At 39.3% G+C, this 24,245-nt stretch overlaps 1 protein-coding gene across 1 annotated transcript in view; it reads right to left on the minus strand.

Moving 5' to 3' along the window:
* NT5DC1 (5'-nucleotidase domain containing 1) overlaps nt 1-24,245 on the minus strand; it is a 152,167-nt gene that overhangs the window by 40,243 nt on the left and 87,679 nt on the right. The window contains exons 8-9 of the mRNA XM_075708187.1: nt 10,945-11,119; nt 4,696-4,793 (exon numbers count right to left, since the gene is read on the minus strand). Coding sequence (XP_075564302.1) covers nt 4,696-4,793; nt 10,945-11,119 — 273 coding nt within the window. The remainder of the gene's footprint in view (nt 1-4,695; nt 4,794-10,944; nt 11,120-24,245) is intronic.

A 24,245-nucleotide genomic window follows, 5' to 3' on the forward strand; every position in this document is an offset into this window, starting at 1 on the left:
AAATTCAAGTGCAGAAATAAGGCAGACAGCCTGGAAGTGCAATTGAAAGTGGGCTTTGAAAACCTGACGCTCTCTGCAGGAGAAGGAGAGCAGGTTTGTTTCTCTGGGCACTGGATAAGGGCACACGATCTCACAGAAATATGGCATCCACTGCCACTCCTTATATAGGATTGGTTTTGGCCTGTATATATAAGTATGCATATATATGAAGATTTACATACACTATTAAATATGCATTGTGCATTCAGACACCGAACAATCAGCAACACATTTTCAGTTTATCAAAAAAGACAGTAACTGTTCCTGAGATGGAAATAAAACATATAAGAGTCTTATTTAGGACCAAGTGAGAATTCCCTGTTCGTACAGACTTATAGAAGGCTTTCAGGGAATTTAGGGTTATCTTTAGCATTTCTGTTTTAATTTTACGTTCTAAAAAATACAATGATTAGAACTGGCAGTCAGGCTAGTAATTTGACATACATTAATGAGTGATGTGATAAAGGGAAAGATCTGTTGTCAAATGTTACAGAAATCTTGGTATGCTGCAGATTATCAGATAAGTCACAACTGTATTTGCTATTCATATTCCTTTAAGTCCTTCATGGAATGATACATTATTTTAAGCTGGATGTAGCTGCTGAAAGCAAAGAAAATCCTACATTCTCAACACAGGATTTACACAAACATTTTTGACCTGATCCTTAGATTGAATAGCTCAAGAAACTATTAGTACTTTCAGGAACCATTTAAAGAATTTCCCTGTGTAAAAGAAAATGTAACCTTGTGAATAACAAGTAAATTATGGGGTATTCGTATCGTGGGAGTAAAGTTTTTTTTGTATAGCACTGTTCTCATAAACTATGTGCTTTGCTACATAAGCTACCCCTAATGATAAAAACTGTTTTGCCAGATAAAAATAAATGTGGCTGTTCTAAAACCTGGAAAGTTACATATAAACTGTTCTTCCACTTAACATAACGGTACCTTGAAAGAAAATTATGCAAATTAAATAATTAATTATTGTGCTTTTCAGTGCCCCAGTTCAATAAAAAGCAATCACACAAATCTTTTAAGATTTCAAACAGTGTTGTGGTTGCTTTAAATGATGCATGTCTTGAAGCTCAAAGTAGTGATGCATTTTTAACTGCACAATCAAAGTAATTCTTCATGGTTTCTAAATGGATTAGTTCTAAAATTACTTGTCTACTGAAGAAACATCTCTGCAGAGCAGTTATCCGATATCACATTTCTAGACAATGCCACCTTTGTCATCTTGTCCTGTTTCTCGTCCTCCTTCAAATGTTTACTGAATACAGTTGCCTTTTTGAAATTATTCACCGAGAAGAATTTATCCTTCTCTGTAGTAAACTTCAAAACCTTTCTCTTAGTAAATCTGCAGCAAAAATCCTGTTATATACAAACAAAATTTAGCTCCAGTACACAATGCAACACTTGGGATGTTTGAAATTAAGAACACATTCCATATTTTGTGCCATAAGTCCATTTATAACACAATTCCCTTGGAATAGAAGGGAATATGGTATTATTAGGAATTTATTGTAATTCAGGCCCACTGATGGATGGAAGAGCACGGCTGAAACTCAGCCCTGGAGAAATGGATAGGATTGATAAGCAGTTATTTCAGTTCATTTTCTGCAACAAATTGCTTTACGGAACAAGCTTTGTTTCACTTACTGGAACTTTTTCCTCTAAATTACACTAACAAAAGTTTACTCTTTGTGCTTTAAGAAAATATTTACTATGATGTCCACCTCTAGTTTTTTTCCTATTTCAAAGCAAAAATAAGGAAATTTTGTCTCCCTGATATATTATGTCCAGTGCTCTCAGAGAAGAGAGGTTATGAATCACAGTGGCTAAACTCTTCTTCTGCCTGAAATCATAGAATCATAGAATCATTTAGGTTGGAAAAGACCTTTAAGATCATCCAGTCCAACCATTAACCTACACTACCAAGTCCACACTAAACCAATCAAGGGTAGACTAGACTAAACCATGTCCCGAAGTGCCACATCTACCCGTTTTTTGAACACTTCAAGGGATGGGGACTCCAACACCTCTCTGGGCAGTCTGTTCCAATGCTTGACCACTCTTTCCGTGAAGAAATTTTTCCTAATTTCCAACCTAAACCTCCCCTGGCGCAGCTTAAGCCCATTTCCTCTCGTCCTATCGCTAACTACATGAGAGAAGAGACCAACACCCACCTCACTACAACCTCCTTTCAGGGAGTTGTAGAGAGCGAGAAGGTCTCCCCTCAGCCTCCTCTTCTCTAGGCTAATCAGTCCCAGTTCCCTCAGCCGCTCCTCATAAGGCCTGTGCTCCAGACCCTTCACCAGCTTCGTTGCCCTTTTCTGAACACGCTCCAGCACCTCAATGCCTTTCTTGTATTGAGGGGCCCAAAACTGGACACAGTATTCCAGGTGCGGCCTCACCAGCGCCGAGTACAGGGGGACGATCACCTCCCTGCTCCTGCTGGCCACACTATTCCTGATACAGGAATAATAAATCCATAGTGGCAAAAGGAATATAGAGACTAGAAACTGAAATTTTGAATTTTCAGTGGTTCTGATATGAAAGAAAGTCTTAAAAAAAATCTGGAAACTGGAAAACTGTGCCCCCTGCCAAATGTATTAGAAGTTCCACTGTATGCTGTTTCAGAAATGAACTGTGTTCCTTGTTATCTGCAGTGACTGGGTGAAACTATCAGTGTCCACCCTGAAGCTATACATTTGCTGTGAGGAACACAGAGGCAGGGCAGCAAAAGATACATTATAAAAAAATATTATTATTTCAGACATTCTCATATAATTCCTCCTATTTTCATGGTTTAAACTTCACATATTCTTAAACAAGCTCTTCACTGCTTCAAAACATGTTTCTAAAAACCTGTCCTATATGTATAATTCTTCGCTTTGAATGTTCTGGTTGGTCTTTCAGAAGAAACCAGTTACTGTCAATCAAATATAAATATATTAAAAAAAATCCAGTCACAGGTTAGTAGTTTCAGCAAATTATTTACCTGATGATTGCTTTAGTTACGTTTGTGTCTATTTATTTTTTTATTTTGTGTTTATCTATTTAGATAGTGAGGTCTCCAGAACGTAACCTACATTTTATTCTGTATTAATAAGGTATTCATGTAATTAGTGATCAACCCTCACTTGAGCCTCTTTGCAATGCCAAAATACAAAGTGAATGAAAACCAGTAAGTCAGTAAGAGGACTCCAGGGAATGCTGTTCCTGTTTGAATGCATGAGAAAGAAACAGCTTCATGAAAATTGGTACTTGCAATCTAATAACGTGATTCAGATAATGCTACACAATATTTCTCAATGGAGACAGTAATTTCACGTCTTTTCCCTCTGTTCTGTCCTGGTTTGCACAAAAAAACTTATTGAAATATATATTGGAACTTTCTGGCTGTCTATTAAATTTACTGAAACTGGCCAACAGGTTCAAAAGTTGCTGGCTGGATTACTGACAGAGGGACACAGCAGGATTTCCCTAGGAAGCCACGCTAAACTGATTGTTTAAAAAAATATCCAAAGTGAATTACATTTTATTTTCAATTTGCATTATATGAAACTAAATGAAATGCTTGCAAAAGTGAGCCTTTTTTATCCTTTATGTTTTTGCCCCCCCCTTCAGGTAAACAGTCTCAATTTCCCTTCTGAGCTTATTTTTTCTTAGATTGTCAACTTGGCAGTTTCCTATTTGAACTAATCCTTTAAACATCACATTTAAGATATTTCTGACTATTTTCCTACATAAATTGGTGAAACATTAAAATGCAGTTTCAATATATATTTCCGCTGCTCATTTTAGTTTTACAGTAAAAGTTCCACAGGCAAAATTTCTTTTGGGCTTGAACAGCTGACTTTCCTGTCATAAAATGCTAAAATACAGTTCAGTATATGCTGACTTACGCTATTTTGGATATAAGATTAATTTTCAGGTAGCACTTAATTATAAGGGTGTTTACCAAAATATGGAAAAATTAACTGTCTTCAGCCATGTTACTATTGTTATTTGTAGTTCAATGAACACTGTTCTTATAAACCTCTTTTGTTACAAACTTAATTGCTTAATGGACAACATTGCCAAACGTTTCAGATTGTTTTAATTAAATTGAGTACATGGGCACTTCCTTTTCACCTACTCTGTCATTATTTAGCCAAAGTACACACATTTAATACTGTCAGATTTCCATCATAAATAATTTCCTTCAGCCTTGAAATTTTATTTGTACTGTTCTTTGAATTTCCTTTAAATTACTGAAATATTTCTGCTATGTTTTTTTCCCAGAATTAAATTTCATTTTCTGTGTATGACCTTGTCAGCACAATAAAGAAAAGGATTCTTACTTTTTCATTAATGATGCAATATCTGAACCTCAATACCAGTTTTAATTACTGTTGCAGCTCTGCCTTTTCACTGTCCTCAGCACTGTAATTCCTAATTTCTCAGTGCTTCTCAGTCTTAACAGAACTTTTTACTAATATCTCTATATGTCTGGAAGAGTCTTGTGTAGAGTCCATTTTTCCCCCAATGCTAGATTTTCAAAATATGTTGTCCAGTCCTCTCCCTTTTTTTTTTTTTGGTGGTTTTTTTGTTGTTGTTGTTTGTTTTTGATAGAAGTAAGCAGATGAGAAGGGAGACACAACTGCAACTTACCAAGAGTTCGAAAAGGTCTTTGGTTTGGGGTGTGGGAGAAGAAACCAGGTTTCAAAGCATTTGTAATCACAATGTCAAAATACTCTTCAAAATCATTCCTAGAAAGTAAAGGAAATTGAATTAGCTAAACTAATAAATTAACTAAGATGCCACTAAATACTCTCTAAGACTTAAGAAAGTAGCAAAACACTTCTTTTTTCTGATACTTGTTCAGTGTCACTACTGCCCTGCCCTTCTTTTCTTGAGGTTGTCAAAAGTGAGAAGACAGCTGGCTGAGAACCCACAGTGCTTCAGGACCACTCATTATTTGTAAAAAGATGTTCCTTGGCCCAGGGAGTTTTTAAAACTCAGGAGAACATGTGATAGATGACACATTTTAATCTCGGGCGACAACATATGCATAGACAAGTATAGAAAGGTGTAAATGAGGGATTTTCTTTATAAAGCAGAATACATGAAGTCAAGTGATGGGGTAGGAAGTAACTGAAGACTAAAGACACTTAAACGCAGGTCCTTATGTTGTAGGTATCCATACTGTACATATGCAGAGGCCTAATGGGTGTCTAAGATGCCACTGTAGTCAACAGAGATCTAATTAATACAGTCAATTAAGTCTTAAAGGGTGATTTCACATACCCTAAAGTTGAAATGCCATTTTATTAGCTGAACTCTTTCTTCAGACTCCATTGGCTGCTCTGACTAAATCCCTGCTGGTTGCAGAGAGGTTAGGCGTGTGCCTCACAAATAAACACCCACAAAGTACGAGCCTTAATCTGCCAGCTGAATCACACTAAATTCAGATTTTTCAAAGATCATTAGGTCCATGAAAATACAGATCAATATCTGAACTGTAGAAGTCCCATCAATTTAAACAGGATTGTATGTTTGGGTGTGGTATATAAGTGGGACTTATTTATATTTAGGTATTTTTTAGAGACCTGTATGCAAGTCAGTAACATTACAAAGCCAATAGGAAAAACAGGCAACCTTGGGTAACATTCATGCCACCTGTCCTACCACGAGATGGGCTATTTCTGGAAGTGCCAGGTATTCCTACTCTAGCAAGGGTCTTCTTTATTTTAAGGGATCTATTAGACCTCACTTAATACATCGTCAAGCTGGGAAATATAGCAAGAAATAATAACAATGCCTACCTACAAGTTTTGAAGTTACTAAATGTCCTGGTTTTGGCTGGGATAGAGTTAATTTTCTTCCTAGCAGCAGGCATAGTGCTGTGTTTTGGATTTAGTAGGAGAAGAATGTTGATAACATGCTGATGTTTTTAGTTGTTGCTGAGTACTGCTTATGCTAGGCAAGGACTTTTTCAGCTTCCCATGCTCTGCCAGGCGCACAAGAAACTGGGAGGGGGCACAGCCAGAATAGTTGATCCAAACTGACCAAAGGGATATTCCATACCATATGACGTCATGCTCAGTATATAAACTGGGGGGGGCTGGCCGGGGAGCAACGATCGCTGCTCGGGAACTGTCTGGGTATCGGTCGGCGGGTGGTGAGCAATTGCATTGTGCATCACTTGCTTTGTATATTATTATTACTATTATTATTATATTGTTATTATTATTATTTTACTTTATTTTATTTCAATTATTAAACTGTTCTTATCTCAACCCAGGAGTGTTTCTCACTCTTACTCCTCCAATTCTCTCCCCCATCCCATCAGGGTAGGGGGAGTGAGCGAGCGGCTGCGTGGTACTGAGTTGCTGGCTGGGACTAAACCACGACAGTCCTTTTTGGCGCCCAACGTGGGGCACGAAGGGTTTGAGATAAGAACAGATTAACTAGAGTGTATTAAGGAATCTGTTAACAGTTGCCAGAAAATGAAAAGCAATATGCCCTGTTCACTGATGGGTCCTGTCGTCTTGTGGGAAAGCATTGGAGGTGGAAAGCTGCTGTATGGAGTCCTATACGACAAGTCGCAGAAACTGCTGAAGGAGAAGGGGAGTCGAGTCAGTTTGCAGAGGTGAAAGCCATCCAGCTGGCTTTAGATATTGCTGAAAGAGAAAAGTGGCCAATCCTTTATCTCTATACTGACTCATGGATGGTGGCAAATGCCCTGTGGGGGTGGCTGCAGCAATGGAAGCAGAGCAACTGGCAGCGCAGAGGCAAACCAATCTGGGCTGCCGCATTGTGGCAAGATATTGCTGCCCGGGTAGAGAACCTGGTTGTAAAAGTTCGTCATGTAGATGCTCATGTACCTAAGAGTCGGGCCACTGAAGAACATCAAAACAACCAGCAAGTAGATCAGGCTGCTAAGATTGAAGTGGCTCAGGTGGATTTGGACTGGCAACATAAGGGTGAATTATTTATAGCTCGGTGGGCCCATGACGCCTCAGGCCATCAAGGAAGGGATGCAACGTATAAATGGGCTCGTGATCGAGGGGTGGACTTAACTATGGACAGCATTGCACAGGTTATTCATGAGTGTGAAACATGCGCTGCAATCAAGCAAGCCAAGCAGTTCAAGCCCCTTGGGTATAGTGAACGATGGCTGAAATATAAATATGGGGAGGCCTGGCAGATTGATTACATCACGCTCCCACAGACCCGCCAGGGCAAGCGCTATGTGCTCACCATGGTGGAAGCAACCACTGGATGGTTGGAAACATATCCCGTGCCCCATGCCACCGCCCGGAACACCATCCTGGGCCTTGAAAAGCAAGTCCTGTGGCGACATGGCACCCCAGAAAGAATTGAGTCAGACAACGGGACTCATTTCCGAAACAACCTCATAGACACCTGGGCCAAAGAGCACGGCATTGAGTGGGTGTATCACATCCCTTACCATGCACCAGCCTCCGGGAAAATTGAGCGATACAATGGATTGTTAAAGACTACCCTGAGAGCAATGGGTGCTGGGACGTTTAAACATTGGGATACGCATTTAGCAAAAGCCACCTGGTTAGTCAACACCAGGGGATCTGCCAATCGAGCTGGCCCTGCCCAATCAAAACTTTTACGTACTGTAGAAGGAGATAAAGTTCCTGTAGTGCACATGAAAAATATGCTGGGGAAGACAGTCTGGGTTACTTCCCCCTCTGGCAAAGGCAAACCCATTCGTGGGATTGCTTTTGCTCAAGGACCTGGGTGCACTTGGTGGGTGATGCGAAAGGATGGGGAAGCCCAATGTGTACCTCAAGGGAATTTGATTTTGGGTGAAAATAGCTAATGAACTGAATTGTATGATATTAATTGCTTTATAATACTGTATGTTATCTCTTAACTGTATGTTATCTCTTAACTGCATGTTAATATAATAATATAGTAGGTTAATATTAAGTATATAATACTGTATATTATGATTGCTATATGCCGCATCAATGGTATTGCAGTAAGAATTGCCCAGCTTAATGAAAATGAACTTTGATGAAACCATGTTGGAATGAGAACTGACTTCAGCATGCAACAGTCCAACATTGCACACCACCTCTCCTGCTCTGAAAGACTGTGATGACAGATGGAACCCAAAGTCATGGGCTAAATGAACTCAATGGACATTTTAGAGGGATGGGCCATAGACGAAGGGAATGATATCTGTGTGTATATCAAGATAGGGAAAGCGGTGGTGATTAATTGGAACACATTGGAAAGGGGAGGGCCTGTGCATGACGTAGATGGTATAGAATAAGGGGTGGATACTGTCCTGGTTTCGGCTGGGATAGAGTTAATTTTCTTCCCAGCAGCAGGCATAGTGCTGTGTTTTGGATTTAGTAGGAGAAGAATGTTGATAACATGCTGATGTTTTTAGTTGTTGCTGAGTACTGCTTATGCTAGTCAAGGACTTTTTCAGCTTCCCATGCTCTGCCAGGTGCACAAGAAACTGGGAGGGGGCACAGCCAGAATAGTTGATCCAAACTGACCAAAGGGCTATTCCATACCATGTGACGTCATGCTCAGTATATAAACTGGGGGGGGTTGGCCGGGGAGCAGCGATCGCTGCTCGGGAACTGTCTGGGTATCGGTCGGCGGGTGGTGAGCAATTGCATTGTGCATCACTTGCTTTGTATATTATTATTACTATTATTATTATATTGTTATTATTATTATTTTACTTTATTTTATTTCAATTATTAAACTGTTCTTATCTCAACCCAGGAGTGTTTCTCACTCTTACTCCTCCGATTCTCTCCCCCATCCCATCAGGGTACGGGGGAGTGAGCGAGCGGCTGCGTGGTACTGAGTTGCTGGCTGGGACTAAACCACGACACTAAAGTATAAAATTAGACAGATGTGGGGTATTTTTATTATTGCAAAATGTAAACATTTCCCATCTGTGACATGTATTTTATTTTAGTAGAAATGTTTCATTGTTTAGGTGACTGTATTGCCTATAACATCCAAAAAATGATGGATACTCCTGCATGGAACAAAGAAGTCCCAGATGGCAAGTCCAGGATGGGTACAAGCACTAAAATATCATCAGAAGATCATCAGAAGAAACTTCTTAAATAAAGAGCAAAAAAGTTAACAGTTACAAGGTAAGGATATTAGGAGTAAGAGGTTAAAAATTCACACCCATCTCCGCTTTTCATCTTTATCCTTTGGTTTTTTTTTTTATTTAATACTATACAGTTCTGAACTTCTCAGTATGATATTGATTAACTAAAAGTAGGGAAATTAATAAAGGACTACATAGATGTAATTCATAAGGCTTGATGTCAAGAATAAAATGTAGTTAGCCTGGTCAAATTAAAGTTAGGGGTAGAGATAATAGGTGTGAACCTAGACTACATTGCAGTATTGCAAAAAGCAGCATGGGTGTGTGGAGTCTTGTTGTCTGATATGAGAGGCATGGAACAAACAAAAGCAATAAAAAGTTTAGAATTATTTTCAGGAAAAAAAATACTTCAGTAAGGTCTAATGGACAGTGGAATACTCAGTTCTCCAGAAGATGTCTTGGAAGCCACATTGCATGAGTCACTGGAAAATATGATTGTAATAAACACTGTAGAACATCCTACGCTTATGTGGAAAGACAGAGTGATCCAGTAACCTTCTACCAGAACACCTCTTTTCTGTCTTTCAAAAGGCAACAGACGCTCTCTGCTACCTTGCTTACTGTCTTCCAGAAGGATCTCTACAGCTGCCTTAAACAGCTGAAACATTATTCACCAAGGAAAAGAAAGCCAAAATCATTATATGTGGCCAAGAATTTAGTTTCATACCAAATTTTCATTCAGAAAACAACTAGACAGAACTACACAAAAGAGTTAATTCACAGGCATCTTACTCATAAGGCAAAGTGCTTTCTGTGAGGAGGTATATTTTCCTCTCAAATGAGCATGTATCATGTTCATGCAAAGCAGTGAGAACTGGCACAGCTGATGCTCAATTTAGCATTTAGCCCAGAGAGTATAAAAGAGAAGTGATACTGGCAGGACTAGTTTTGGAAGGTAGCTCTGTTTTTCACCTTACTTGTGGTTTCTTACAGTGTTGCTGTATTCACTCTGCTGTTCCCTTGCATATCCAGATAGCCAAGGTTGGCTCACATTGCACTACTTTGTTTCTTTGATTCATTTATTGAATAGTCTCACCATGTCAGCCATCCAGCAATTTGCATCACTGATTAATTTGTTTCTATGGGTGTAAGTGGTGGTTATGCTGAGTTTCACTGAATTTGACTTCACCAGTCATGTTCTTAACATTACAGCTAAAAATAGCTGCTGTGATCAGCAACTACAATCTTAACCAACTGCCAAGTGCAGTGAACTATCCGTTTTATCTTTTCTGCTCTGATCTATAAATGCACATTTCTCATGCACAACCATCTCTTGGAAACCACCATTGGGAAGAAGTATTTGTAAGCTTTTTCATGCAGATTTACTGCAAGGAAATGAAATATTACTACTACTTGCACTCATCACTGGAGAAGCACAGAAAGGAAGTGGCTTGAATAAGACAGTCTAGCAAAAACTTATGATAAAATTGGGATTCAGATGATGTATTGGGTATTGGGCTGGAAGATATTTTCTGTCATCTTCAATCCCATCATGATGCCCAGAAAAGGTGCAGGATATAAGTGTGCTGTGGGTCAGATACAGCTCATAGGCTCATAGATGGACTACTTTGCTTCAAGTACCCTGTAACACTCTACTAGAGAGAGGCCCACCAGAAACCTCAGATCCAAATAATTCACAACACATAAAGAAACTCAAATTAACTTCCCTATAGCTCAGGCTTATCTCCACTTGCTGTCTGGCAGATAAAATTCAAAGTGGACATTGCACTTACCCAAGAATATGTTCACACAGGAGCCTGCAATAGTCACTATGAGAACTAGTAATTAATAGCAGAATCTTCCCAGCACTCTTCAGTTGTTTCAGCCACTTTTTTACAGACTCGGGACATCTTTGTAAATATTTGTCTGGATGATTTTTCACTTCTGGGAAATACGTCCCACAGTCTTCTAAAAAATTAAAACATAATTATGTATTAGCCAATCCTGCTCACAAACCACTTAATCCACACAACAAATATCCTTTTATGTGCAACAATACAATTATAAAAAGGCAAAGCAAAGTTTATAGTTGGGATTCCCCAGGTTGTAACTCAATATAAACCAAAAAACCAATCAAACCAAAAGGGTACACTGTAGCAGAAATAAGTTTGTATGACTTTTCTCTTTTATTATGGAATTTTCAGAGTTATTTTGTTTGATGTTCTTTTTCTCATAAGAGTAAATAATACATAAATTACAGATTATAGTCTTACACAGCAAATAATTACTTCCTGTTGCCTTTGCTCAATTTTTGGATACTCAATTTGTGATTTTAAAATGAGTTTAATGTTTAGAAAATGGTAAGGACCTGAAATACCCAAGAAGATCTGTTCAGTTAGTTCTGACACTCTAGGTTTGCATTGTCTGATCAATAACATCCACTTAAATATTTTTGCATTTTTCACAACTAGCACTTTATCTATGGAAGGTTGATAAAACAAACTGGCAAAGACTCACAGGTATGTGGAATACTAGGAACGGATGCAAAAAAAAAAAAAAAACCCAATTCCAATTCCAGCTTCAATAATGCTCTTTTTGCTGAATATAACAGCAATAGAATTTTGCAAATACACTCGGAATGTAAGATTTTAAAAAGTGTGCAATAACACTAAGTTGGCAGTAAAAGTTTCCCATTCATTAAAGTCATCAATAAATATTTACCCTGTTATAACCCATAGCTACTTTACCAAGTGTCCCGGTTTCAGCTGAGATAGAGTTAATTTTCTTCCTAGTAGCTGCGTAGTGCTGTGTTTTGGATTTAGTTTGAGAATAATGTTGATAACACACTGATGTTTTAGTTGCCACTAAATAGTGCTTACACTAGTCAAGGACGTTTCAACTTCTCATGCCCTGCCAGTGAGAAGCTGGGAGGGGGGACAGCCAGGATAGTTGACCCAAACTTACCCAAGGGCTATTCCATACCAGATGATGTCATGCTCAGTATATAAACTGGGGGGAATTGATTGGGGGGCAGCGATCGCTGCTTCGGGACTGGCTGGGCATTGGTCGGTGGGTGGCGAGCAATTGCATCGTGCACCACTTGCTTGGTTTATTATGATGATGATGATGATGATGATGATTATTATTATTATTATTATCATTATCATCATCATCATCATCATCATCATCATCATCATCATCATCATCATCATCATTATTACGACTACTATTTTACTTTATTTCAATTACTAAACTGTTCTTATCTCAACCCACAAGTTTTCTCAGTTTTACTCTTCCAATTCTTTCCCCCATCCCATTGGGGCAGGGGGATTGAGCAAGCAGCTGTGTGGTACTTAGTTGATGGCTGGGGTTAAACCACAACACCAAGACATCACATTAACATTAAACTTACCTTTTTTTATCATTCCTATGATCTAAGAGTATGTATTTCCTCTGTGCTCAAACCCTCTATAACCAAAAATGTCAAGCTAGTTAAAGGTCTAAAAAGAAATATAATAATTGTAGAGGCAGAAATGATACCAAGTATTTGGCTCTCATTCTGTGTGTGTTATACTATAATGAACATCATCATAGAAGATTATTTTTCTTCCAGCATTTGTTCTATATGCAACTGTCTGTGGTCAACTTTGCTGAATGGTTTAATAAATCCCAGACATTACTTAGACTTCTGGTATGTGAGTAATGCTATTCTCTAGTTTGAAAAAATAAGATTTAAACCACTTGAACTTTAGCTATTTAATGAAAGAGAACATGCATGTTTGAAACAGTAGTATCAAAGAAAGACTGAAAGATGTTGGGTGCTAAACATAACGCTATTTCATAAATTACACATTCAAACATCTACAGGTGACAGGAGGAGAAGTCTTCCCAAAGATGTTTCGAGTTGGCTGTTATCACTGCATCTAGACAGGAGGCAAAAATGTCTTATTCTGTATTGTGACTTGACAGATTTCTTCCCAAATGCTACAGAGTGGACTACTATATCTTATGAAAGTCTCTCAACTCATAGCCAGGTCACTCTTCCTGTTCTGCGTAATATTCAGGTCAGGCTGTGTAACAGCTTGTACCAGGGGAATATGAGCCTGTTCCTGCAGCCATCATTATGGGATGCCATGACATTTGCCTTGAGAGCTAGCCAAGACCAACGATTTTTTTGATTAAATGAAGCAGATTTACAAAAGGTTTCCTGTAGTGTTTCCCTCCCTCTTTCGTGGGTCATGAATATTGTTTGGAATGAACAATATAGTTTTTAGGAGCAGAAGCTGCATTATTCTTTTCAGTATCATCATTAGTAATTATATTTCATATGCTATGCTATGACAAGTTCTCTTCTTTGTTGTTTTGGAAAATGCACAGCATTACATGAGAATGAAGGGGGACACAACAAAGCAGGCTTGGCATTAGCTCTCACAGGTTCAAACAATTAAAAGAAAGATGGCAAAATTCATCTATCACTCTTTTTACCCTAAAGTAAAAAGATCTGTTTTATATGAACTTTCTTGTTGGACACTCTTTTTCTTTCCTTATCAAATGCCTCTCACCCTCCATTGACCATTCTTTGATGTGCAACTAATTTAAAGACTTTGAGTAAATTTAACCAACACTGTCATCTTTGTCCATACTCTGTGCAGTATATGCTATGTGATAAATCTATGATATTGGGCCTTTTAGTTACATCTGCAACGGAAAAGGTCAACAACTCTAGATGCAACATATGAGCTGAAAGAGAGTCTTATTCTAGTTTTCTATCCAGACCCTGAAGCCCAGCTATTAATTGCAGACAAGCAATGAATCAGTTCTTGACACTGGCATCTGAAGTTTGCCTCTGGGCTGTTTGCCATATCAGGCAGAAGTACCTTAGAAGACCCCTCATTAAAGCATACTCTACTGTAATTAGGCCAACATGGCCTGGGAAAGTAGAGTTTAACTTAATTCCTAACATACTATTGCATCTGATGAAGACAGTTTGGTCAAATATATACCTGTAAAGGAGTTTAACCAACAAAGCTTGCAAGATTTTATTGAAAGCCAAATAAAACAAAAGCTGAAAACCTTGCTCATTATCCCAGGCCAAGAGCCAGTTTTGAGGAGGACAGCAGAGCCACAGGCACCTTGTTGGCAAAAAGAGTTGTGGAAGTTTTAACATGTGATGGAGAAATAGCATTATGTCAAGCCTTCACAATCAAATGGAATGATTTGACAGTGAGAAATGAAGCATTTTTTCCAATATTACCACTATGCCATATGCTGCACTTTGTTTTTCTAAAACAGGAAAACCATAAAAATAACAAGAAAACTCTAGAGTCAGTGAGAAATCAGAAAAGAACTGATTTTACCAGAGCCAACAGAGGAAAGGAGCAAGTGAGTTAATAGTAATAAGGGTGATTTTATGGAACTGTCATACAGCTCTGTTCTTGAAAAATAAAAAAGTAATTCTTCAGACAAACATCATTCTTGAGAAATAAAAAATGTCTCCAGCCTGCAGTACCTTCCCGATAATGCTTGTGGACCATCCAAGTTTCAAAATACTCTTAAAAATGAAACTATAAGCATGCTTTAGAGAAACTTCTGGAGAAGAGGAGGCTGAGGGGAGACCTTATCACGCTCTACAACTACCTGAAAGGAGGTTGTAGTGAGGTGGGTGTTGGTCTCTTCTCCCAAGTAGCTAGCGATGGGACAAGAGGAAATGGGCTCAAGCTGCACCAGGGGAGGTTTAGATTAGATATTAGGAAAAATTTCTTCACGGAAAGGGTAGTCAAGCATTGGAACAGGCTTCCCAGAGAGGTGGTGGAGTCACCATCCCTGGAAGTGTTGAAAAAACATGTAGGCGTGGCACTTTGAGACATGGTTTAGTGGGCATGGTGGTGTTGGGTTGATGATTGGACTGATGATCTTAGAGGTCCTTTCCAATCTTAATGATTCCTAGTTTTAACTTTCATTAAAAATAATCCAGCCACCAAGCCAGGAAACATGAAATGGCTACTCTACCTTTAATTGGTTTAGTGATGGACTTGGTAATGTTAGGTTAACGGTTGGACTGGATGATCTTGAAGGTCTTTTCCAACCTAAATGATTCTATGATGCTATAAACTTTGTTGGTCCACAAATTCACTGTATCAAAATGGGGGATGTGTGGTCACCACCAGATCTACAACTGACAGTTTGCAATCTATACACTGCCTAAAATAAAACCCCTACATTTTTATCCCTCTTTTTTCTGAATATCACTTAACATATGGCTACACAGACATTGACATATATACAGACATGTATTAATGTGTACCCACAAATCAGTGAAAGCAGAAAACCAGTAACAAAACAAATGTCCCAACTTTCACGTCGAATGTTTCTCTTTATCATTTTCAGTTATCTGTATGCATGCCAAAGCCTACACTAGTAACCTCTGGCTCTTTGGCAGTGTGGACACTTTCTCAAAATACAAGAAAGCATTTCATAAAAAAAATGGAAACAAGAAGACTGTGACAATCAACATAACAATCAACATATTTACCCCCTGTATGAAAAAACTTAATCCAGTGATGTGGAGCAGGAAAGCAAACATCTAAGCATTTTATGCACAACTTTGCAATTTATTACATATATGTTGCCATGGAGCAAATGCAGTTTTTCCATTTCCGTTCTTGTTACTAAACAACTTGGAGTTTATCTGAAATCTCTGAAATACAGCCTGGGATAGCAAATTAGCAACTAGCCTCTGTAGGCATTTATAATCATCTTCCAGATACACTTTCAAAAATAACAATTGCCTTTGCAGTCCGTTAAGTATCCTTTCAGAAAAATTTATTTCCTTTTTAAGCAGAAGATAGAAATATAAGCAATTAAAATGAGTTGCCTAGAACTGCCACATATTAAGGTCCTGCCAGAGCCTCTTAGTGGATCTACATCCTGTTGTATTTTCAAAGCAATATAATTTCCTCTATGTATATTATCAGAGGTTCCCTTAGTGTCCAGTTTGGGGTTTGTTTTTTCTTGTCTCATCTGACATTGTAATTTGATCAAGCTATTCTTTGCATCATCTTGCCTTACAGTTTAATCACTTGCAATACAGCTGTGATAGCAAGTGTGATGGGAATTATGCATAGCTGGAAATACAGAACCCTCAGACCAAACTCAGAAAGAGCCTGTAAAATGCTTGCCCTGACTGGCAGAAGTCCTCCAGCACAGACAATAATCCAGTCTTTAATCCAACCACCCTCCTCTACTACGGTTGCAAAATTACTTTATTGAAGTATGCAGTTTGATGTTCTAATATAATACCTCTGTTTGGGGAAAAAATAATTGTGGATTTCTCTTGTGCTCTTTATTACACCACTTCTCTTCAGCAGGCTCAGTTTACACCCCACTGGCTCTGGACTCCTTTGGACTCAATGTCTGTAAATCTCCACTGCCAGGACACTGCAGTTTTCATCCCTTAACTGTTATTTGGATTATAAAAAAGGCAAATGTTCGAGAGGCATGTTTTTGGCAAGGTTTCAGTCCAGAACTAAAACACAGGAACACAGTGTATTTTTCAGTATTGTCACTGCTTCTAAGGGGCACCTACTTGATTGAATTAAAAAGTATTTATCCGCTATTTATACAATTTAGCTAAGCAGAGAGGTATGAGGCTAAAAAAATCCCTAGAATTCAGCCAAGAAAAATAAACTTTCAGCTGCCAATTTGTAGCTTGCATTTCTTACAATGAACACAGTATTTGGGAATGTGATTTTTCTCTCTTAAATTCAAAGGCAATTTGATAGCTTAGGTATCAATACCCATAGCCAGATCCTCTGCAGTTCTGAAGTGAGTAAGAACTTATACCTCTTCCCTAATTTTTGTCTGAATGCAGGCGTTCAGGTAACAGTTATTAATTTGATAAACAGAGTAGAGCTGAAATAAAGCATTTCTATCAGTGATGATGCAGACAGCTATATTCGTTGTACATTGCTTTCCATTGTGGTCTTACAGCACTTCAGGTTTTAAGAGTGAACAGAGAGACACTTTTTTGACCAGTGTTGTTGGTTTCTTGTCTAAATAAACATATGCAACAACTAACATGAGCATACAACAGAAACACAAGAAAAATACCTTCATTACAGACGATTTTGCAAAAGAATTTACGTTTCATCTACTGAAAGCAAGTAGAGGAGAAAGGGGGTGATAGTTAAAATTATATTAGACAAGTCATCTTTCATTTCCTTTCACTTAAGCTCAAGTGTGTATTCTAGTAGGAGCAGCAGAAGCAAAATGAGAGACAGAGGGAAGGAAATGTTAACATAAAGCAAGATAAGAAAGCAAAGTGAAGCATGAAGCAGGGATGAGTGGGCAAAATATGGTTACATTCTGGAGGCCTGGGTTCAGGCAGATATCGGGAACAGGGAGCAGCAGGAAGAGATAAATCATCCCTCTCCTTCCCCCAGGAGATAAAGATGTTTAAAAACAGAATAAAAAGATGAGAGACCAGGAAGATAGGTTAGGAAGAGGCAAGTGTCACAAGAGCAAAAAAGAAGTGTGACAGATGTAAAATACTCTGGATTTTTATGTTCTCTGTGATTGGCTCAATTCCTTACCTAAGACTGTGCAGTCTCTTAACAGACCAAAGAGTTAAGGACCCCGGTCCAGCTTGGGCAGGAAGTATACCAGCTATTTACACCTCATAGTTAACTTGGAGCAGACATGAAAAGAGGATACTGAGTTTGGAGACAATGGAGATGTTAGTACTATGGTACCAAATCTCTTGTTCTCACCTGAGAAAAAGAGAGAAGCAGCATTTCTGGGAGGAAAGAAGGGAAAAAAAGCAGTAGGAGTGGGTTGAACAGTGGAGACCAGGAATTCAGAATGACACCTCAGTGAATTGCTGCCCGTCACGAGGCTGAACTTGGCAGTATGACGAACCTCTGTCTGTTGAAGCTAATAATTACCTTGCGTGCCTGGATATACAAGTGGCTGCCTACAAAGCAGAGTATCTTTCAAATTACTCTTGGATGTGCAAATGGAACAGAACAGAAAAGGGGAAAAATGACAGAAATCAGACAGAAGAGAGGAGCTAGGCAATACAAAGAGAAATGAAAAATATTATTGAGAATAAATTGTATTCTAGTAATAATTCATACCTACCGATAACAAACATATATCAGTATGTCAAATCAAATTAAAGAGAAAACTTCTCCTGTGTTCTCAGAAAAGTAAGGATTGTTATGATCACAAAATAAACGCTTTGCATGTGGCACTGCAGTTTTGAGCAAATCACATATTACAAATTACAAATGGACATACAGGATCATCTGATCCTCCATTTGCCTCTTTTACCTGTGTATCTGTTAAAGAAAATTTACAGCTCTTGTAACATTAACCTTCACAATATTTTTAGCAACATCCAGCTCTGGTCAGGCAGAAATAGATCTTATTTTCAAAAATAATAAACTATTTTCCAGTGGTGAAAACTCTGTGTTCACCTTGATTAATTTCAAGGTAAGGATCCATGGTGGGCTAGGGAAAACATGACTACGTGGATTAATAGTGACTGCAGGGCTATATAAATATTTAATATATTTAACAAAACACTTCAGCAGAACACACAAAACATCACCTCTGCAAACATTTCATGGGTCACTTCCTGTTCTACTCATTTTCTACTCCTGTGGCCTATGAGAAGCTTACTGCAAAAATTAAAATCCTTTGGTAGCTAAAGATAGGTCTCAAACTAAAAGGAGGTTAAACGACTAGAAATTCTTCTAAGGAAGCCACGAGCAGCTGTTGTTTCTTCTGATCAGATATAATGAGGCAGGAACCACCATGCTACCTCCCACCCTTGCATTTCCGAGGTGAGATTCCCATGCCAAAGGCTGTCAGGAACAGCACAGGACCTTTAGCTACATTTAAATGGAAGTCATAATGTCAAAATTAGGGGCTATAGTTGCTCTGCCATCTCTTAGCTGAACATCACCCCCCCACACACACACACCGCTATCTGCGTTTCACAGTGGACCGAAGACCTACGATGGGCAGCCAGCCCAGAACCTCAGGCTGCAGGTTTCAGGGCTGGCCCTAGCCAAAGTCAGCTTTAAGGTGAGGTTGGATCTTTTCTTGAAAACATAACTTGCTAACTACTTTTCCCCAAAAGCCTTTCAAGCAAGCTTAAAAACTACCATTTCCTGACCCCTCCCCGCCCTTCCTATCTGAAAGAACAAGCCCATTCATTCCACCCCTTATCTTCAACCTCTCGCTTCCTAGTCCTGCCTCATCTCCCATCACATCAGCAGTGTCCTGGCTGCAGAACAGTCAAGGCTCTTAGGAGTGCAATGCCACAGCCAGACGCTTGCATGTTTTTTAGCATGTAGAGTTATTTTTGCCTCTTGTTGAGGTCCGTGGACACTGGAAGAGAAAGCCATGCTATTTTCACATGTTATCTGTTCTTATTAGCGTTCCCAAATGGCTGAGACCAGCCCAGGCCACTTCTGCCTTGCTGGTACAACTGCTCCCACTGCCAGAGTTAGCCCCACTCTGCAATCTTTTCCCTGTCTCATCCCACGCTTGCAGATCCCTTCCTTTAGTAAAGGGTAACAACACAAATTAAAAAAAGTCATGAGAAGCACATGGTATGTAGCAAAGTTTGCAGCCTGACTTCATGAGGACTGCTAATACATGACATTTGTTAGAAGGGTGTCTAGATGTGAGTAGTTTGAATGACCTTCCATAGTTGTGTATACACAAAACTTGGAAACAGCATTTCTTTCTTTCCTTGTTTTTGTTTTTGCTCCTGGTTTTATGTTAATATTTACATCAACATAGCAAGGTTTCCACAGTACACTACAAAGCAGGAAGGATGTGCTTTGGAGGTAGGACAGGATCTGTTGCTACATTTTAGAGGAAATTATTTCTTTCTGAAAATAATTAACTTCCTTGTTTTACATTACCATGCTAGTTTGCATTGTAACAGACCAGATTTATCAAACTGTATGAGATCAATTAATTTGTGATGACATTCTTGCAACCCATGGGCTGAGCACTAAACCAATGCAGAGGTAACTACCATTTGTTGGACAAACATATTCAGTTAAATCACTCTGATTCTCCAGAACTTCATAATCCCTCCTGCAATGTGTGAACATCTAAAGTGAATATTCTGCAGGCGGAAAAAACCTGTTTTGTTCCATGGTCAAGAATGTCTTCTTACAGGATTCATGCAACACACTTACCTACGCTCGGAAGTAAAAGATGGAAAGGTGATATAGTGATTACTCAAAGCAACAAAACCCACATTTTTTCCTCCTGTTAAAGATTTACATGGATCATTTCTTATATAAGTATTGCCATGGTGTTAATATTTGGAGGGAGACAACCTATCAGTGGGAAATTATCATAAATATTCTGGTGATCTCCATCTTCACCTACACTCAGATTGCTGAAGCTACTGACCCTTATACGTTCTTTTGTCATACAGGCTTGCTCTTTGCCACAGAAGCATATTTGAGATTATTCTTCTATATACTTCATAATTATTTGCATGGAACACCTTCTTTTCCCAGGAAACTTTGCTTACTTAAATGCCTGTTAAACTCCACCTGTGGTCAACTCATACACCTTTAAAATACATCCCCTGGTAAACACATAATAAAAAACCTGCAAAACAATTTAGAACAGAAGGAGGAAATTGTTTTGTTCAACTGAATACAGCTAAGAAGGTGGGAAATGGGATCTGCTCAGGATGCTGCTGTAGTCTAAAAGAAATGCTGGCACCTAATTTGACAGGAAGTCAAACATTAGAGTACATTTTTATTTATACATCTGATGAGGCTTACTTGAGTCAGTTGGCTTGCATGAAAATGCTGTTATGTTTGGTGTTGAAATGAAATGCATTATGAAGAAATAAAATCCAGTCCACAGGTGTTTTATAATGACACCCAGACTACAGGATGCTGATAAACTTAAAGTCCTACTCAGCTGTACTGCTCCACCAGGAAGACATTACAGTTAATCGTCTTTTCTGTAGATCTCAAATTAAAATAGCTCTGGGGAGGAACTGAAACTCTCTTTGAAGCTTTGAATGTACCAGCTACTTTGACTCACTTGTTGCAGTAAGGATGAAGTAAAGTTCTCAGAAATATTTTTACTGGAAGCAGTAGCATCATATTCCTCTTATATATGCACACGTACATACTAACACACATGCACATACAAAGAGATACATATATGCGTGTATACACACTGTAAAGAAAACCTGTATTTTTTCTTAAAACAAGAATTAATCTTTTTCTGTCTCCCAAGGAACTGTACGCTGACAATAATAAACGGTGTTAGTTCCAGCCTCTGGGTCTATAGTTGCAAAGTTTCCAAATGGGTACAGATAGACCAAGGGCTGTGTGTAGACTCCAGTTTGGCTTGCTACCTAACATTCCTGTACAGATGCCACATCCACACGTCCAACAGCAGCTTGATGGGCAATGGGAAACTGCAAGCAACAAGCACCACAAGAATGGGGTGGGGGGAAGAACTATGTGTAAAATGAGGCATTTAAAATTGTATCAGAAAAACATATCAGAAAATAAAAGACAATACAGGAGAGTGTGACGATAAGGGAGATTTGTAACAGGCTATTCACCTTTCATTTCTATGATTAAGCTATATATCAAGAAAATTCAAGTTACGGGTCATGTGTGCTTTCTGTGATTTCACGATTCTTCTAACTTACAGGTAGTGTTCAATAATAACTACTTCTACTGTAGGTGATGTACCACCTTCTGTTAAGCTTATCGACATATTTTATTACATATAATGAAAGTCTTACTCTTCTTGCCTGGGATCTCACACTAGCTATCTAGCTATATATACATAGCTATCCAGCTATATATACAGCTCTCGAATCACGTATATACCAAGCACTTTTCACGGTTCTGACCTATGGAGCTTCAGAAACCAGTTCCTGAATGAGACTGCAGAAGTGTATTTCCAGTCCCCACGTATTAAAGAAATATTAACAGGAAGATGTACCAAGAAGGGCCATCGGGGTAAGACCCAAAGAGCTTCAATGACGAGAAGGGCGCCAGGTTACCGCCGTGAGACGTGGTATAAAGGCACTCATTTACCTCCAAGAAGCCGGCACGGTTGGAGGAAACGAAACCGGCATGTACGCATATTTGTTTGCCATGGAAGTAGTTGAGCCATCCAGTACTGGAAAGAGCCACTTGCCTGCGGGGCAGCTGGCCCTTGCAGGGGCATTCCTCGGGAAGGACGTGCGGGCGGTGCCATCTAGCGAGCAGGGCCCCGCTGCTCCCCGGGAACCCCGCGGCACCGCAGCCCCCCCGGCGCCCGCACCCCCGGCGCCCGCACCCCCAGCGCCCCGGCGGGCCCCGCGGGCGGCCTGGAGGAGAGGGTACCCTCGGCGGCGGGGGGGGGAGCTGCACCCTCACCCCAAAGCACCGCAGCCCCTCTCTTACCAAGAACCATCAAAACATGGCTGTCGGGAGGGCAAACCCCTGCTATTTCCCGGGCCATTCGTTGGTTTATTTTTTTTTCTGTTAATTTTTTCTTTTTCTCTGTTTATCGGCCTGCGTGAAGGCAGAAGGGCCTTGGGAAATCCCCTACAGTTTTTAGATAGAACTTTTAAAAGACAGAACAGAACTGAAACAAGCAGTTCCACAGATAGGACCCCAAATGGCAATGATCCGCAACCGTCAGCGGTCAGGGTGTGGGGGGAGGCTTAATCGAAAAGATGGGGTGATTCGACCGCTTAAAGATAAACCTGAGAGCGCGGTAACAGCATTCTTCAAATATGTAGAAAGCTCCTGCTTGGGGGGAAAAGGCAGAACAATCTGTCCCCTGAGATCAAGGTCAATCAGTCAGGAAGCAGTGAGCTTATGCTTCTGCAAATCTAGATTAGAAATGATAACAAAATTTCTAATTTTAAGGGTACTGACACACTGGAAGAGCTGCCTAGGAGGTTACACGATCTTCAGAAGTGCAGGTCTTTAAAAAGAGTCTGGACAATTATTAGGGAACACCTAACCCATCCCTTTGGTAGTGGTGAGGTAAGTGCAAGGTATCTTCTATAGTTCCTTTAAGTAGTATGATTACATATTACAGGTGACTTGAACCCCCATCTCCACCCACTGCTTTATTTATCCATCTCCCCTATGGATAATGATGCCTACGATCATGTCAGAAACAAAATTTGCTTGTAGGCAGTCAAAGGAATTAATTCAGCAAGGACTGGCAGCACAGCTTTTGACTTCTTGCTATCAATAATACAGTTTTTGCCAATCTGAACAATACACAAACTAGAGGTCCACACTGACAACTTCATCAAAACAAAAGAGAGACACAGACCGCTGACTTCATGCTACCTTCACTGCAGACCACCCCTCTCCCATTTGTACCAGCGAACTTGCCATAGGAAGGCTGAGGGGAACATTCAATTTCTAATGCCGTTCTTTCGAGCACGAAAGACCTGTTTATTCTTATTATAGCACTATCAGCTTGACAACAAAGAAAACAAAGCTGTTTTCTAGAAATCTAACAAGATGTAAAATCTCCATTAAAAATGTTTTAAAAATTGCAAACCTAAATTAACTAATTTTGTGTAAAGCCTGTGTGTTGAGTTCATCACTCTCTTAGGGAGAATGGAAAAGAAGAAATTTTTTCAAATTATATCTGAAGTGCTGTTGGAAAGGTCCTTGCTGGTCAGTCTATCTACAAGGAGTATAGAGCCCAGGGAAATGTGTATTTAAAAGTTATGAAAAAAAACCTTTCAAAGTGCTCTATTTGTGATTCTGCATTCTTTTATCTCCTGGTTTGAATCTTCATCTGTTTTAACATTATCCAAACAAGTGCAAACAGATGAAAAGGAAGCTTGTAAATATCACTTAATGTAAAGTAGATCCCAAATGAATGGTGGATAGCCCAGATTAATTCCAGGAATGAACATCAGGAGGAAAAAGGGTTTCTGTAAGCAGAATTGTGCAGGAAATAATTATTTTTAGCTCATGAATTTCTCTGCGATTCCAGATTTCCCCGTCCTGCATCAGGATTGAACAGAAGGCCTTAACAAAAGAAAAAGAAATAGGGGAGAAACACA

This window comes from Pelecanus crispus, chromosome 3 (genome assembly GCF_030463565.1).
Source record: "Pelecanus crispus isolate bPelCri1 chromosome 3, bPelCri1.pri, whole genome shotgun sequence".
NCBI classification, from domain to species: Eukaryota; Metazoa; Chordata; class Aves; order Pelecaniformes; family Pelecanidae; genus Pelecanus; species Pelecanus crispus.